At 35.1% G+C, this 18244-nt stretch overlaps 1 protein-coding gene across 6 annotated transcripts in view; it reads left to right on the top strand.

The window, feature by feature from the left end:
• Positions 1 to 17767, top strand: part of LOC143233638 (polypeptide N-acetylgalactosaminyltransferase 11-like) — a 30985-nt gene extending 13218 nt beyond the window's left edge. For 3 of the 6 annotated variants that reach the window (XM_076470085.1, XM_076470082.1, XM_076470086.1), the window contains exons 9-11: positions 6616 to 6717; positions 7810 to 7941; positions 10253 to 16501. In XM_076470085.1, coding sequence (XP_076326200.1) covers positions 6616 to 6717; positions 7810 to 7941; positions 10253 to 10390 — 372 coding nt within the window. In that variant the 3' untranslated portion in view covers positions 10391 to 16501. Of the gene's footprint in view, positions 1 to 6615; positions 6718 to 7809; positions 7942 to 10252; positions 16502 to 17082 lie in introns of those variants that run through there. The other 3 variants (XM_076470081.1, XM_076470084.1, XM_076470083.1) reach the window with 3 other exon arrangements.
• The last annotated feature ends 477 nt before the right edge of the window (positions 17768 to 18244 follow it).

The following is an 18244-nucleotide window of genomic DNA, read 5'->3' as shown; positions in this document are numbered from 1 at the left end:
AAACTGGTTAAGAGTTCAGAGGTTAAGCTGTACTAAGTAACCAACTTTTATTTTACTTTAAATTTAAGAATTTTATTTTGAAAGTTCAGTTTGTGAGTTTAAACAAGTCAGCAAATGTTTACGTACTGTTATGCTGGCCAGACCTCCTTGCAACTGGAGGTAGACAGTAAAGGACATTACAGATCAGGAATGGTATGAGCTTTAGTATGTGTACCTGCATTTTACATTTACAGTTGTAACATGAGGGTGGAGTATGTTAAACTTATTTTGAAGTCTTACCACATTGCAGTAGTACTTATCATGTCTGGTTATGTACCTGTCTGATGAAGTTTTATCTTGACAGCAGCCTGTAGTGTAATTTTTGTTACAAATGGATATCTCTAATGCTGTCATGTCCAAAGCACACCAATACTTCCAACATGTTTTCCATGATCCAGTAGTGTCTGAGAATGATGGTTTCCTAGCACATGTTTCAATATTCTAATATTTCAAAAATCCATGTTCTTACCACTATGTCTTTATATCAAATAGCATAAATACTAACTTTATTCCTCAGCTGCTTGAATGTGGTGATGGGACCTCCCAGGGAATGTCCTGTTCTTTCAGTTTACCTCCTCTGGGATTTAAATATCCACCCACGTGTTTGCTGTGTGTGGCAACCCATGAAGGGGGAGAAGAGGATCCTGGTGGTTGAGGGGTCCAACCCTGACACACCACTTTGGCCTTGAATTCCTGTAGACGGGTGGCCCCCCTTGGGTCAGTCAGGCTATGGTCAACGAAGTGCCAGTGCTGGATGTTCTCAACAGTTGTTGTGGACATAATATCTGATGCTGGTGTTTGGGTATAGTGCTCACGAAACCCTGGCATTGCTGCAGTGTTCTTGTTTGACATTGTACGCATCCCCTCATAGGGCACCACGGTAGGTGGGGTCAGTGGGCACCGAAATTTCCCTTTCTTTATTATGGATACTCCCATTAAAAATCTTAATAAAATAGTGAAAAAACAGACTATAGGTAAATGACCACGTCTTGAAGATTCTGAGCAGCAATCCTCACCATCCGTACCACCTGTTGTTCCTCATTTTCTTGTATTGCACTCACTTTCAGACAAATCTTTAAGGCAAATGTCTCCGTTTTTCATTCAGAAGGGACTAGGTGGGCTTGCTGGCTTTCCAAAGTCAGTAAAAAAGCTTTGATCTGGTGACATATTAGTGGAAACATCCATGTCTCAACACAGTGAACTCCTCTTGCATTCAAAGACAATTGGGGATATACCTATTGAGGTTACACCTCATGCTACTTTGAATTCGTCACAAGGAGTTATTATTAAGAGGAATTTGAAGAATATCCCAGAGTCAGAGAGTCTTGCTGATTTCTCCACCCAAGGAGTTTCTGCAGTGAGGCGTATTTCCACTCGCAAATTATGGTGCCGATCATTGTCCTCATTCTGACATTTACGTCACCACGTCTGCCTACCACCATCAAAGCAGGTTATCTTAATTGCAGAGTATGGCCATACATTCCAAACCCTCTCCGATGTTTCCAGTATCAGTGGTTCAGTCACTCAAAGACGTCATGTCGTGGTTCCTTGACGTGTGCTTGTTGCAGTGGCAAAGACCATGATGCCTATGAATGTGAAACAGACCCTCATTGCATCAATTGCAATGATTCACACCCATCCTTGAAAATTGCTGTTGACCACTTCATCTCGAACGTATGTTGCTGCACTTTGCTCCATATCTACTGCAGGAGTGCAGACAGATCTCTCTGTGCCTCCTAAAGAATCGTTCTCCAAAAAAATAAAAAGTCTTTTGACCTCCATGGTTAAAAAAGTTGATGAATCAACTTCAGCACCTATCTCTGTCCCTTATATACATTCCACCAAACCCCAAGATTTACATCCTTTAGTTCCAGGTACAGGCATTTCCTTGGATCCATTTTCTTCTCTCACCCCAAAATGCAAAACAATCATTTGTTCACATCCTCAGTGTCTGGAATCCCCTTCAACAGCAAAGACCTGCCCAGTCAACCCAGAGCAGGATCCATGGAGGTTGATAAATCTCCTTCGAATATAAAAAGTAAGGGAAAAGACGTGGTGATAAACAGAAGGTTTCTCCACCCAATTCGCCTACACATAAATAAAAATGGCCACCCTGATACAATGGAACTGTCAAAATTTACGTTCTAATCTGGATGACATCAAAACTCTGTTTGCTTCCTACCATCATGTTTGTCTCTCCTTACAGGAAACATTTCTGAAACCTGCTTATACAGTCACCTTTTGGCAGTTTTCTTTATACAGAAATGACAGGCTGTGTGATGGGCAAGTGCATGGAGAGGTGGCATTGTTAGTTGATCAGCATGTGCCCACTCTGTCTCTGCAACTCAACACACCCTAGGAAGCCGTAGCTGTCCGTGTTTCCTTGGGTCATACCATCATTGTTTGTTCTCTCTACCTGTCACCTGGAGAGACATATGATCAATCAGACCTTGATGCTCTCATTGAACAGTTGCTGTCTCCCATTTTCATCCTGGGGAACTTTAATGGACATCATTCCCCTTGGGGAAGTGCTGATATTGATTGGAGGGTTCGCTCTATAGAGCGTTTGCTCTCTGATCATAACTTTTCTCTTTTCAATACTGGTTCTTCTGCTTATTTACATGTGCCTAGTCAGTTCTTTACTGCTATTGATCTCTCAGTTTGCTCCTCTTCATTATTTTCCAATATTTCATGGAGGGTTGACAATAATCCACGAGGCAGTGATCATTTTCCTCTAACCTGGAGAGAGACTGGCTGTGGTTGATGCCACTCGACCCACGTACCCAGGTGAAAGCTGGATCAGGAAGACTGGCCATCTTTCACTGTTCTTGCAGAACTTGATCCTGCCATTGTCTGTAAGCCATCAATAGATGACTGTGTGGCAGCAGTAACTGACTGTATTATATAAGCAGCTGTTCAATGTATTCCTAAAACCTCAACACGTTTTCCACTATATCCTCGTCCATGGTGTAATACTGCCTGCCACATGGCATGGAAGGCTCAAAAACGATCCTGGGATACTTTCTGTAGGCATCCCACACTCTCAAACCACATCGCTTTCCAGCGGGCCCATGCACATGTTTGATGGGTGAGACATCAAAGCCAGAAGGAATCTTGGATTAAGTTCACAACCAGTATTATCCTCTACAACTAGTTCCAAAGTTATTTGGGAAAAGATTCGAAAGGTCAGTGTGCAATATCACTCTGTCTCCCTCTTGATCTTGCTCTCTGATGGCCAGGAAATGGCTGATAATCTAGGTGAAAACTTTTGCTGGGTATCTAGCACTTCTGCTTCTTCTTCCACCTTCTTAGCCATCAAGACTCGGGCAGAACAGTCGCCTCTTTTCTTTCAAGCTGAATGTCTCTATAACTATAATTGTCCCTTTACACTGGTGGAACTCAAACTGGCCCTTCATTGGTTTTGCAGTACATTGGTTGGATTTGATGATATACACTATGAAATGCTGCACCATCTATCACCTGCTTCTCTCCCTATCCTTCTGGTTGTTTTTAACCAGATCTGGCAGGAGAATGTTTTTCCTCATGCCTGGCACCAGGCTATTGTCCTGCCTTTTTCCAAGCCTGGGAAGGATCCCAAGATTCCTTCAAACTACCATCCAATTACTTTGACAAGCTGTCTCTGTAAGACCTTAGAGAGGATTGTTAATGCTTGTCTTGTTTGGTTTCTCGAATCAAACAACCTCCTCTCACCCACCTAGTGTGGGTTTCGACAACAGCGCTCCACCATGGATCACCTAATTCGACTTGAAGCGTCAATCACAGAAGCCTTTCTCAAACGACAACATCTTGTATCAATATTCTTTGACATTGAGAAGGCTTATGATACAACATGGAGGTATGGCATTTTGCGAGACCTCCATATATATGGGTTGCGTGGCCATTTGCCCATTTTTATTAGAACTTTTTGAATGGACAGGAGATTCCGAGTTTGTGTGGGTTTGACATTTTCCCATTCATTTCTACAGGAACTTGCCCTCAGGGAGTGTGTTCTGAGTGTCACACTTTTCAGTATCAAAATTAATGCCATCACTGAACGGGCTCTTTTCCACCACTTGGGGATTGGATCAACATTCTATGCTAAAGATATATCATGCTCTTATTCCATCAAAACTCAATTATGGATCACTGGTCTATGGCTCTGCTAGACCAATGTCTTTAGAGATGCTAGACCCTATTCATTATCAAGGACTTCAGCTCTGCACTGGGGCTTTCCTCACTTCCCCAGTTCAGAGCTTATACATAGAGTCTCATGAACCTTCTTTGCATCGCGGCCATTTGCAACTGTCTTTACTATATGCTTCGAAACTTCATTCCTTACAAAAGCATCCTACCAACCTGAGGTTGTGTTTTCCTTCCTTGATGAGCCATGTTTTTTCAGACCAGATGGTCTGCCATTGCTCCTTTTGGCTTTCGTATCCAGGTGCAGTTGGGTAAATTGTGTTGGTCGTTGGATAACATTGCTCTATCCACTAGTCAGCCCATCCCACTATGGCTTCTTACTGCTTCCAATTGTGACCTATCTTTAAGTCATTTGAGAAAAGTAGACACTCCTTTTAGGAAATACTGTCTGCTATTTCCTGAACATCTTTTGAACCATCCTTCCATTCCTATTTAAACAGATGGTTTGAAATCAGGTGATTGTGTGGGCTCTGCCATGGTTTGTTTTGGTTTGGTGGTTGCGTGCAGAATCCCCTCTACAGCTTCTGTGTTCACTGCTGAACTGTATGTCATTTCTCTGGACCTAGATCACATAGAAGTTAAGCAGTACTCAAACTGCACGATTTATACTGACTCGCTTAGTTCTCTACTGGCCCTGGAATTGCTTCACGTTGGTCCACACCCTGTTCTCGCTGATATTCAAAACCGACTGGCCCATTTCTCTTTAACATCTACTTCTATCTAGTTTTTCTGGATACTGGGCCATGTTTGTATTCACGGGAATGAGCTCGCCGACACCGCAGCTAAATCTATCTGTTTTGGCACTATCACTGCTGTGCCTGTCCCATACATGGACTGTAGTCATGTATTCAAGGCTCGGGGCCTTTCCTAGCTGGCAATCAACCTGGAGTGAGCAACATGAAAACAAGCTTTTCCAAATACAACCCTATATTGGACTTTGGCTGTCTTGCTTCCATTAGGATTGGAAAGAGTAAGTTGTTCTAACTAGACTAAGCATTGGTCACAGTTTTTTAACTCATCTTTTTTTATCTGGAACTGATGCACCAATATGTAGCTTGTGTAACACTCAGATCACAATAAGCCACATTTTACTTTCTTGTTGTCATTGAGAGTCATAACGATGGCACCATTTTAAACATGTTCTGTCCTAAGGTTTGACCATAACGTTAGACAGTGTTATTGGTGATAATGACACTGTCTACCTTGGTAATGTTTTTAGTTTTTAAAGGCCATTAATCTTTTTAATGCCATTTAAATTTTTGTAATTTATACATTACACCTTTTTAATGTGGTTCTCTTTTAAAAATCACAGTTCATCTAGTTCAATTTGAAATTAGAAACTGGCTCTAATATTAAGTAACTCAAAACCAGAACTGGAAAGGCCAACTTCAGGTGACTGATGGTGGTTTTTGTACTTACCTGTTAGTCTTCCTGGTGAGTTATGATTATTACAGTCACTCTACAGAAAGTCCTTTACAACTTGAATTACTGTAGTTTTTCTCTTGACATTGTAGACTAGATATAAACACTGGTTTTATGCTATTCATTTATTTTTTAACTTTGTTTTGTTTTACCTTAATTTCCTTTTATGAATTTTACTAAATTTACTTTTACCTTTTACCAGACATTTGGCACAGATAGCCTAGTTGCTTTGTGCCATAAAACTAAATCAACCAGCTGCTTGAAGCATGTAACATTTCAACAAGAGGTATCAGTGTAATTTTTATCTTGGTGAATGTTGGCCTCATTTTCAGATGGAAACTTTTGATTGTATTGTGTACTATTGCTAGGGGTACAAGTACAGTTTTACCCACTGAGATTTGAGTTCATGGTTTCTTGTCTGTTACAAGATGCCACACTTTGCTCATCATGGCTGTGGAATGATTTGTTGCATGTTCAGTTGTTGTTTTTTTACCGGAGAAATTTTGTTCTGTAAATTGATCCACATTAATTTTTCAACATCACTGATTACAAACAGTGTCTCTGTCTGGGAACTTGTAAATCCCTGATATAAACACACATTTATGCCCATGTGTATGAATATTTTACATAACAAAGCACTATTATTTACCCTGATTATGCCAAGTAATGTCAAAGTGTAGTTCTGATACATTCTGTTCCATCATAACTTGATACCAGTGTGATTGTCACATGACTTGCTGATTTGTATATTTAAAATTATTGTACTACAACCTGTACAATCTTTGTATAATGTTGACTTTGTTCTGTAGTTTATTTCCTTGTTTGTTTGTTTTGACCTGAACTTTCAAATTGATATATTTAACACTCATCACAGGGTTAGAAATGATGTCCTCCCTTCAAAGTTCATGGAATTGCTTTGGCAGTCTTAGTATGTTTATGTGTTTCTCAATTTAGATCCAGTTGGCAGGAACCAACCTTTGCATTGAATCAGAAGATGATTTAACCACAAAGGGTACATTACTGATACTAAAGAAATGTGTTCATACTAAAAAACAGGTATGTTGGGTCTGTTATTAAAAGTTAATTGTGTAGAAGATATCAGACGTACAAGCCAAATGGAGAAAAATATCAGAGGAAGATAATTAATAAAAATTTTAAGTGCAGTGAACTTTAAGAAGAGAATTTACATTTCTCCTATTTAAAATATTGTATTTTTATTATTATGGCAGTTAAGCATATGCCTTGTTTACATTGGTAAATTTATATTGTATGAGTGTTGTTTTTTAGGTGTGATACTGATGTGTAATGTTTGAAGACTTACTCTACCGTAAATGTATTGATTACAATGTGATGTTTCTCATCACAAGATACTTATACCTCAGCACCATCTGTTAGTAGTTTTGTACATCACTGCCATATTATTTTGTGTGTAACAAGTATGATTAAGCACTGAAAGAAGCATGTTGATCTAGGAAATTGTGATCACTGTTCTTTAAAATTATATTGCTACATTTACTTAATAGTTATTGAAATAAAATAATACATGTATTTTTTATCTGTAAATTAAAAATAATTGGATGCATTTATAAAGCTCTAGTTTTGATATTTATTTAGTCTACCAGTTAACACAAATCTTAATTTCTTTTGAAACTTTGTTTTCTGATGTACAAATTGTGCTTCTGTATTTTTAGGTTTAACACCCAATGTTTGTCAGGGGTATGAATTTGGTGGGATGATTCTCAAACAGTTTTCTGGTACTTTCCTTTTCTTTTCAACTTCTGAACAGAGGCTTGAGTTCCTTGTGGTATGTGGAATTTGAATTTTCCACCAATATGGCCAAATTTGCACTATTTTTTAGGCTTTGGTGGAGTAAAATCCATACCACAATCTAAAATAACCTACAAAATATGAGATCTTGAGATCTGGTTTTTCAGCTCTATAAGCCCTTCTTTTCCATGGTTTTTAAAAGTTCTTTTGACAGAAGTGGTTCTAGAAGGCTCAACAAAGCTTATTTTTTGTCACTGTAAGTTAACTAAGTGCACTAACTTCCCGAACACTTGTACTGTTTTGTGAAAGTAAAACACAGTCCAGTCAAACTTCAAATATCTGCATCTTCATGGCCATTGAAAATATATTTTGTAATTGTAGATATGGCACGAGACTGAGAAGAATGACCTGCGACTGGCTGAGCTTCTGTGTTTAGATGCTGCCGAAAGATATCCTCGTTTAGCAAAGTGTCACGAAATGGGTGGAACCCAAGATTGGAGGCATTCTAGTGATGTACGTAAACATTATTATTCAAGGTTGTGAATTTCAAATTAAGTAGCCCAACACAAAAAAGCATTTTCCAATCAGATCAGTTTTTGCTTTACCCTCAATCAAGACTGCTAAAATTATTCATCTAATTTATTGCCATGTCTCAATGGTTGATAACAGTGCCATAGTGGTATAGCTTTATAGAAAATGCCCAGAAGTCAACAGACATTATTTCTATTTTCCCTTTCTTTTCTTTCCTCTGTTTTTTCCCTTACAGTTTCTGGCCTCTTTGATTCAGAATTCTCCTTGAAATTTTCCAGATCTCAGTGTTATGTTCATACCTTTTGAATATTTATTTATAAGACTAGTTATCCTTGTAATGATCTTCCTTGAAATCCTTTATGACAGATATAAGTAGATTAAAGGAAATGTCAAAGATGGCTATAAAATTAAAAATGCACATTTTTATTATTACTCTTTTATTTAACAATTGATTTTTAGTTTGTTCTTACTTCTTTAAGTGAAAAAAAAACATATTTAACTGAAATAATCTTGGTTTGTTTATTAATTTGTTAACCTCTTTAGGATAACTGGATTTGTTTAATAACCTCCTGAGGATTGTAGAAATGGTCCGGTTTAACTTCACAGGGTCTAATCAGAAGTGATACTTAAACCATTATATTCACTTTTGTAAATTGTGGCAAACAATCTTTATGGAAACATCCTGTGAACTGTGTTTTGCACGTATATATATATATATATATAAAAAGAATTATTAATGAAAATACTAAACACAAAATGCTCCACAAAGTTTCTAAATTTCTCTGTTGAGGTCTAGTTGTAACACTTAGCAGATTTTTTCTGGTTTTGCAGAAATTTATTACAGTGCAGTTTTTCATGGACATACATTTGAGTGGTTACTTTAATTGTTAGACTTGTCCCAGTGTAGGGAAGAGAACGTACAGGGTGTTCAGAAAGTCACTGTGCACTTGTATATTTATTAGCAGATATGTTTCAATATAGAATACAGGAGGTAAATATGAATGACAGTTATAAACAATGTTGAAAGTGACCCCTGTTGGCATCAATACAGGCCTGGATCCTTCTTATTTTGTTCCTAAACACCGCTATCAGTTGCTGGCTTGAAATAGACTAAATAAAATATGATTACAAAACTGCACAGTGACTTTCCAAACACCCTGTAGAATAGTGTGTTTGGGAAGGAGAATCACAGTTTGGAACTTACACACACTCAAAAAAAAAAAAAAAACTTGTAAAGTTACAAAAAAGTAAACATCTTACAAAATCTGAGTAAAAAATGTTTGTGAACTCTCAAAATTAATATTAACAAATTTGCTGAAAAAAAAACTACATGTTATGTACAAAATTCCACTTTGAAAAAATAAACTAAAGAATTACTTTATTTGGTGAAATTACAATAGTTCTCTCATTTTTACTTAGAATACTAAAATTTTGTATTTGACCTCTGAAGGCTTTGCCATATACAATCTGCATGTTGCAGATTCAAATCCCCATTACCTAAAATGCTTGCCCTTCAAACTGTGTAGATGTTATTATGTAATGGTCAATCTCATTATTCATTGGTAGAAGAGTATCTGAAGAGTTGGCATTGTTGACTAGCTGCACTGTCTCTAGTTTATCACTAGATAACTTAAGGAAGACTTTCATAGCTTTGTGTGAAATTTGAAACAAACTACTGCAGTGTGCACAGTACAAAAAGCTCATTGTTCCACTTTATGCTTAAACAAACAACAGTAACTTTAGTGTGATGAACTAATTGCTATACAAGTGTATTTGTGCAGTTTTGTTTTCACTTTGTTATACAAATTCACATTGCCACCTGCATGTACATATATGTTGAACCAATCACTTACACTTGTATTCAGGTTAATAAATAAGCTAACATTGCAGGTTGGTAGGGTTCCATATTTTTGAGCTGTCAAGCCTGTTTTGAATCCAGGTTGTGTTATAAAACATTCCACATTCCAGTTGTGGAGGTATTATAAAAGAAACAATCAGACCCTTAGTGTGGACACTAGTGTCCTTCCCAACTGGTACTTTTCCTGTTGATCAATTATTCAAAATTATGGTCTTGGTAGCTTTGCCATAAATACAAAATTATTTAGAAAATATACTGATTATTACGTAGTATCTTGAAATAACCCTTGATGAACTTAATGTTTATATTTTCTTTTTTACTAGTAAACTATATGTATGTTTCCCATTGAACTGTGTGTGTAATTATTATTATTATTTAATTTTAAGAAATACTTTATCAGAGTTCACACATCCTGTAACATTTATATATTTACAGGTAAACACTCCATTTTACAACATGGCAGCTGGCTTGTGTTTGGGAGTGAAGGAAGGAAGATCAAGTGAACATCTTATTATGGAAATCTGTGAGATTCAGAATGTTAAAAAGTGGAATCTTTTGTTTTATGAGCAATAGATAGGTGTCTTTCTCTTTTTAAGATGATGATAATTCCATTACATATTTAAGTACTTTTGTTTTCAGTATAAAGCTTATAATTTAATAACAGAAAGGGATAAAACATTTTGTTTCTATCCTAGCCATTAGAAATGTGTATTCTTCTTCCCAAGATTGAATGTTTTATTTTTTGTCAGTATTTCAAAAGAAAGAAAACTCTTCTGTATTTTCAAAAAGAATCATAACTAATTCTTTATTTGTAACTAGCCTTTATTGTCAAGATTCAGAAATGTTTTATTTTCACTTAGTATTAAATTCATTTAAAGGTTGTGTTGAAACTGTGCTCTAAAGTGGATGAATGAGAGGTTCCTGTAGCTTAATTAATCTCTAGCACTTTGTTAAATTATCTTTTATGTTGTCACTGCCTTCCCCATAAGTAAGGAAATAATGAACTTATTTCTTTCATCTACCCTCCACTTACAAATGAGGTCATAAATCTTGGGTTGCAGACAGTTTAGTCTTGATAGACACCAATTTAGACCAATTAGTTGCCCAAACTTTATTTCACACCATGGCATCAACTGTTATTGACCAGTTGTTCAAATGTGATCTTGCACCATGACAAGACACCAGCTGTGACTGACCAGTTGTCCAAACTTTATTTTACATCATGACTAGACATCAACTGTGGTGTACTTGTCCAAACTTGATCCAGAACCATGACAAGACACCAGCTGTGACTGACCAGTTGTCCAAACTTTATTTTACATCATGACTAGACACCAACTGTGGTGTACTTGTCCAAACTTGATCCAGAACCATGACTAGACAGTAGCTCTGACTGACAAGTTGTCCAAACTTTATTTTACATCATGACTAGACACCAACTGTGGTGTACTTGTCCAAACTTGATCCAGAACCATGACTAGACACCAGCTCTGTGTCCAAACTTTATTTTACATCATTGTGGTGTACTTGTCCAAACTTGATCCAGAACCATGACTAGACACCAACTGTGATGTACTTGTCCAAACTTGATCCAGAACCATAACAAGACACCAGCTGTGACTGACCAGTTGTCCAAACTTTATTTTACATCATGACTAGACACCAACTGTGGTGTACTTGTCCAAACTTGATCCAGAACCATGACAAGACACCAGCTGTGACTGACCAGTTGTTCAAGCTTGATCCCACACCACCATGACAGAACAATCACCATAGCTTTTTCGTGGCTTGCAGATGTAGTAAGTACTCCTGAAGTGGGTAGCACCACATGAAAACATTACTGTCATCAGGAAGGAATTGTGATAACCTGATCTTTTCATAAAAAATTAAATTGTCCCAAAGTACAAGAGCCTTTATTTACATTCTTGTAGCCTGTTGGAAACTTAACCTAATATTGTGTGATTAAGGAGCAGTTTGCACCTAGCTGTTATTCTGTTGAATCCCCATTCTGGAGAGAGAATGTCTTATGGTGCTGCTGTATATCTGCACAGTTCTTATCAATTTGAAGGCAGGTTGTTGGAAAACATTTCTCTTCACAGCACATAGCATGTGTATGTATGTGCTGTTACCTTTGGATTACCTGGGCATGCAGTAACTATGGATTTTCTACCTGACCTGGAATTGGATAGTGTCCCTGTTGGCAGCTAACAATGGAATATCAGTTACTGGGGTTTACACTGGAGGTTTCCTCTGTTACTTCAACCAGTATACTATTGTACAGTTATCTGACCACCAGCAAAAACCTTTATAAAGTCCTGTTTTCACATCTTTCAGCTATTGTACTTTGCATATCTGTCTAAGTACACAGAACATTTCTGACCTGTACATACAGCTAACACTAGCACGTGTGTGAAAACCATATGATAGGATCAATCAATCCAAGAAGTACAGTTCAGGTGTTATTCAGTTACTTGTATGAAGGAGGCATATGTAAAGATATGTACACACACTTTCCAACAATTCATTGCAAATTAACATCAACTGAGCCAAAGATGAAAATTAATATTGCCTCAGAACTCTACATTTCTTGAGACAACATTTCAGAGGTCTTAAAAGTCTTGAATGACAATGAAAGTAATACTGTCTGATTATGGAAGCTATGTTTACAAACTTACTTTTGTCTGGAATGCTGCAGTTGTTACTGAAGGTTAAAATTACACTAATACCGACTAACTGAAAACTTAAGTGTTAAAATATTTTTTTTGTTGTATGAAATGTGGAATTTAAAGTAGGTAGCAGAAAATTTCAATTGGGGCTTGTATCAAAAATCACAACATTTGAATGCATGTTTTAAAACAGGATAATTGTAGTTCTCTTCACTCGACCCATTAGGACTACCCCTTGTGCTTGTCATCAGATGTATCCCTGAACCCCCCTCCTCCTTTTTTTAATGCTGACTGCAATACACCGTGGAATTCCTCTATGAAAGAAACTTCTGTTCTTTGAACATGTGTGGTGTTAAATTATTTCATTTATTATTCTTGTGAAGGACTCCAGTAAGGTTGTTTGGTTTTGTAATAACTTCCTAAAATTTAGTGAAATACTGTGATCTGTTGGCTGAGCCAGCCTATTCTGCGCAGGATTTATCGACATTTGTATTAAGTATGCAGGAAAGTTTTTTTTTTATTGGTAAATATGCTGTTCAAGTGCTGCTAGATAAAATGGGTTATCATAAAAACAATAGTAGCTATATCAGTGGAATCGATAATGTGGTGCATTTATAATGAATGGGGGATTTGAACAATATTAAATTGGATGAGATGTAATAAATCCTGTGCATTTAGAAAATGTCTCATAAGCAATTTAATTTGACTACATTCACTCCTAGACTAGTAAGAAATATTCAGATATTTGTAACTATTTCATCAATTTTATTAAACTACATGTAGAGTAAAAAGTTTCAAATCATCAATTCAAATTAGTATTTGTTTAATTGATATTTGTACTTTGTAACTACTGAATACTTTTGAGAGAGAATCACAGGAGTAAGTGTGAAATTACTTAAGGGAGCATGTAACTGGTTTATCAGTGGGAGAACTGACCCAACTGGGATTTTTGTGTTTTGGAAAAAAGTACTGTTTAAAGGTTATCACAATATTTACATGGGCCTATTGGCAGCATATTTTATTTCACACGTGTAATGTATGAAATTATGTGAAATTACTTTTTTAGATCATGGAAATAGTTTGTAAATTAAAAACCCATCTTTGTGCTTCAGATGCTAATGTATTTGAATAAATTTAATCATGTGATAATGGTATTTAAACTGCTTATTTTATGTATTTGAAGATTTGCAAATTGGAATGTATAGAAACTTGCTTAGTATTGTATTGTATGAATATTTTTGAGAATGCTAGTTCATCAAATCCAACATAAATATTAATGTTATATGTTCTCATGCTTAAACAGATTTCCAAATTTGACATACACATTTAAAATGTAAAAGTGAAGTGTTTAAAAATGGTCAATGCCTTTTCTAACCTAGAAATATGATTTATTATACAGGTCATAGCATAGTTACTATTGGGTCTATCATGTTTTTAATGCAACATGCCTTGTTCAACCTCTTGGGTTTAAACACTATTCTTCTTGATAAAACCTCAGGGACTGAATAAAAATTAGTGTTAAGAAATATAATAGGCCTAATACTAATGAGTTGTGACAAGTATAATTAGGGTTACAGCATAGCTCCACAGCTACCCAATATTTACCATACTATGTATGACCTGTTTATGTGAGAGATTAATGTTAAGTAGCTTATAAAGAATATGTTTATTAATAAAGGTTCAGAAGAGTGGTTTGTTTTGAAGCACAATGTATTTTTATATATTTGTTAATGTTATTGATGAAGTCTATCTTGTTTGAAAAGTAAAATTCAATAACGGTGTGGACAAATCAATTTCTGTTGTTGATGTTTATAAGCCTAGTTTTACAAACATTTTTAAATGCATATAATTGGGATACTGGAAATAAATTCTGGTATTGAATGTATCAACTTAGTTTAATGTAATTACATATGGACACTGTTTAAGCTTTTAACAAAAGCATTTACTTTTATATATGTAAACAAAAACAAAGCAAACTACAACAGTTTTGCATACGTTTATTAAATGTGTATAATTGGGATACTGGAAGTAAATTGTGGTATTGAATATATCAAACTTAGTTTAATGTAATTGCACACTGTTTAAGCCTTTAACAAAAGTGTTTATAGGGAAACAAAAACAAAACAAACTACAACAGTTTAAAGATTCTTTTACTAAAACTCTTGTTTAATTACCACCAAACACAGTTTGTGTATTTTGTAAATCCTTCAAATGTTCTATTACTAATCATTGATTTTAAACGTATGAGACCAGTACAGATATTTTGTAAAATTATCTTTCAGCAATAATGGTTTGTGTTAATTAATTTTTTTTAAATGAATTACAAAAACATTTGTTTAAACTTCCCTTCAGGTTGTTATATATTACTAGAAAAGTACGTAATCTAAAAAATAAATAAAAATGTTTTAAATGTTTTCTGAATGCTACCCATGTGTATCTTACTCTTTCTTGGTTTTAGAAAGGTGTTGGATAAACTTGCACCATTAACATATTTTGTTCAATAAATTAACATACAGTTTAGAAGTGATGAATAAAAATATGATAATTCTTCACAAATAAATGGTTAAATTATATGTAAGAGACAGGAACAGAAGTGTAAGCTATATTTCGGCAAAATGGACAGGGCCGAAGTGAAGGTCATTTGACAACATTTTTGTATTTATCACAACTGCTTCAATCATTTCTTTGTACTTTTGCATCTAAACAATGAATGTCATCAATATTTGGTTTTGTCAATCCAAAAATGGAAATAGTTATCATTTACATAAGCTTAGCATCAAGGGAGATGTGTTCTGATATGTGATTCAAAGGTAAATTGTACATTTCATCATTAAAAATGCAGTGAGTTTGGCCAAAGATGTTCTGTTATTTGATATCTAAACATCAAAATTACTATGCAGTGATATGTTAAACATCACCTTTCTCTATGTATTGAATATTCTGCATCATTGAGAAGTTGAATTCAAACAGTTGTATGTGACCATGTATAAAAAGAACTAACCCTTTATTGTTTAAATATGGTGACTTATTATATTTCCATGAGTGTGTGATGGGGGAGGGGGGGTTTAATTTCAAATACAAGCAATTGTTCTTTGTACTAACTTTGTTATATATATAATTTCAAAGTGTTGTATGAATGTTCAGAAATATAACAATCAACACAAGAATTCTCCCCATTAGTAAAAATACAAACAGATCAGTTAATGTTTTGTTGTTTTTTTAAATTAAGTCATGATGTTTACATTTATTTTACTTTTTTGTAATAATGTTCCCATAATCAGTAGGTCATTATAATTGGAGCTGTTTTAATTAATAGCAGAGTTAGGCAATATTATAGGCAGTGTTTGTTTCTAATAATAATAAAAGACATTGAACAGTATTGACCAACCACATTGGAAGTTGCTTTGCATTCTGAAGATGGATGGTCAGTTTTGTTCTGTGGCTGGTGTAATGGTTTTGAGAAATACAATATCTGATACTTGTTGAATGTCATTCTCTTTCTTCTGTTACTGCTAAACAGCTTTTGTTGTTGATCAACAATACTGTTTGTTTAATACAATCTTTAAAAACAATGAAGCCTTCATTATATTATTGCAAGGATAAGTTCCATATTTGATGCTTTGTTTTTAATACTTCTTGAATTTGGTAGTTCACATTTGACTAATAGTTTGACTTTCTTAAAAATAAATAGCAACTTCATTTTCATATGTACACATGATTTGGCATGCACAAGTTATATAAAGATGTTGGCACTCTGTGTTAGAAATTTGAGGTTTCAGTGCTCTCTATTGGAAGATACAGATGGTTGGCTTATGTCGGAAGATTATTATTATTTTTTTAATGATGAGAATTGTACTCTGAATTTAATCTGGTGTATGTTAATTCAAATCAAAATGAACATAAAATGTATTTATAGTGTGTTCTGTATCCTATACCCTTTAATACAGTGGTATGTTAATGGTGGGGTGGACTGCATTGTACAAATATGCACATCAAGTATTAAAAACAAGAACATCTAGCCACTTAGTCTTGACTCAAATTAAACTTGCTTTATACAGATTTGTTTTAAAATATTTTGAATAATTTGTCTTTACATTTCTTGGTTGTACAGTTTTATACACTTCCAAATGACAGGGGGGACTTGCTATGTACTCTCATAATTGTAGACTCCTGTTTTTCTCTTCACAATTCAGCAGGTTTACCCAGTTGTGGCATGATACTTTTCTTTAAAGTAGATCTTGAGCAGGCAAGACCACTAAAGATTTTTCTTCTTACCATTTAAAAAGTGACTTCCATCTAGCCCACTTTATTTGTGACTTGTTATCAATAAGTTTCTAGGTTTCATTGCTTCTCAACTCCTCTCATTAATATTTATAAAAAATTATTTGTACAACAAGACTGGAGTCACTTGAACCTCAAGAAAACTTCTGAATGGTGGTTAACAATAGTTACTTATGGCAAAAATATTTATATTGTAACCTTTTTCAAAATATTTTTTGTTTCTCCATTTTCAAATTGTCAATGTTTGTGATTAAATAGAAGTGTTTAGAAAAATGTTTTGTGCACAATGTACTAATAATCTTTTTTTCTTGCATAAAGGCCCGGCATGGCCAGGTGGTTAAGGCACTCAACTCAAAATCTGAGGGTCGCAGGTTTGAATTCCCGTCACACCAAACATGCTCGCCCTTTCAGCTGTGCAGGCATTATAATGTGAAGATCAAGCCCACTATTCATTTGTAAAAGAGTAGCCCAAGAGTTAGCAGTGGGTGATGATGACTAGCTGCCTTCCCTCTAGTGTTACATTGCTAAATTAGGGATGGCTAGCCATTGAGTAGCTTTGTGTGAAATTCAAAACAAACCAGTTCTTACATAAAGTATTTGCAAAAAAAAAAAAAGGCTTTAATCTCACATGAATAAATCTCTTGAAACAACAAAGTTTATAACTTACACTGTACTTTACAATACTATCATCTAAGGTATTTTCTTTGTGTACTTATACTTACAGGCTCAAACTTGATCTTTTTAAGCTTATCTTAAGAGCAGCATAGTAATAGTATGCACATTACAGCTATTGAAGAAACATTCACTCCATTACGTTTGATGCTATCTTTTTTAATACTTCATTTAAGATCTTAAAGAACTGACATTGAATAGCTTTATGCTAATGTAAATAAAATATTTATTTCAATGACCCCATTTTTGCAATCTGTTTGTAAATTTCACTTTTGAGATTTGACTGAATGAAGGTTTTATTGGATTAGTAAATCTTAAACAGATAAAATCTCACTGTGCATCTTTCTAATGATTATAATAATTCTATGAAAATAGATAAATATTAACTTCAGAAACTTAAAAAATGTTTTTGCTTCCTGTTATTTTAAACAGAATAAATTACAGTTATTCATAAAATAAAGTACATGAATAATGAAAAACTGGGAGATGTATTCATGTAATTTTTTGTTGAGCTCTACAGTTATCATTAGAAATCGTAATATTGAGTAACCAATAACGCTTCATGGCCAGGTGGTTAGGGTGATTGACATGTAACCTGAGGGTTGCATGTTTGAACCCTCAACGCACCAAACAAAGTTATACTTTCAGCTGTTGTAGTATTGTAATGTGATGGTCAATCCCACTATTCATTGTTAAAACAGTAACTCAAGAGTTAGGAAGGGGTGGTGATGACTAGTTGCTTTCCCTGTAGTCTCACATTGCTAAATTAGGGACAGATATCTTTGCACAAAATTCAAAGCAAACCAAA

The sequence above is a fragment of the Tachypleus tridentatus genome, chromosome 12, assembly GCF_004210375.1.
Source record: "Tachypleus tridentatus isolate NWPU-2018 chromosome 12, ASM421037v1, whole genome shotgun sequence".
NCBI classification, from domain to species: Eukaryota; Metazoa; Arthropoda; class Merostomata; order Xiphosura; family Limulidae; genus Tachypleus; species Tachypleus tridentatus.
This window is presented reverse-complemented; position numbering and strand designations above follow the sequence as displayed.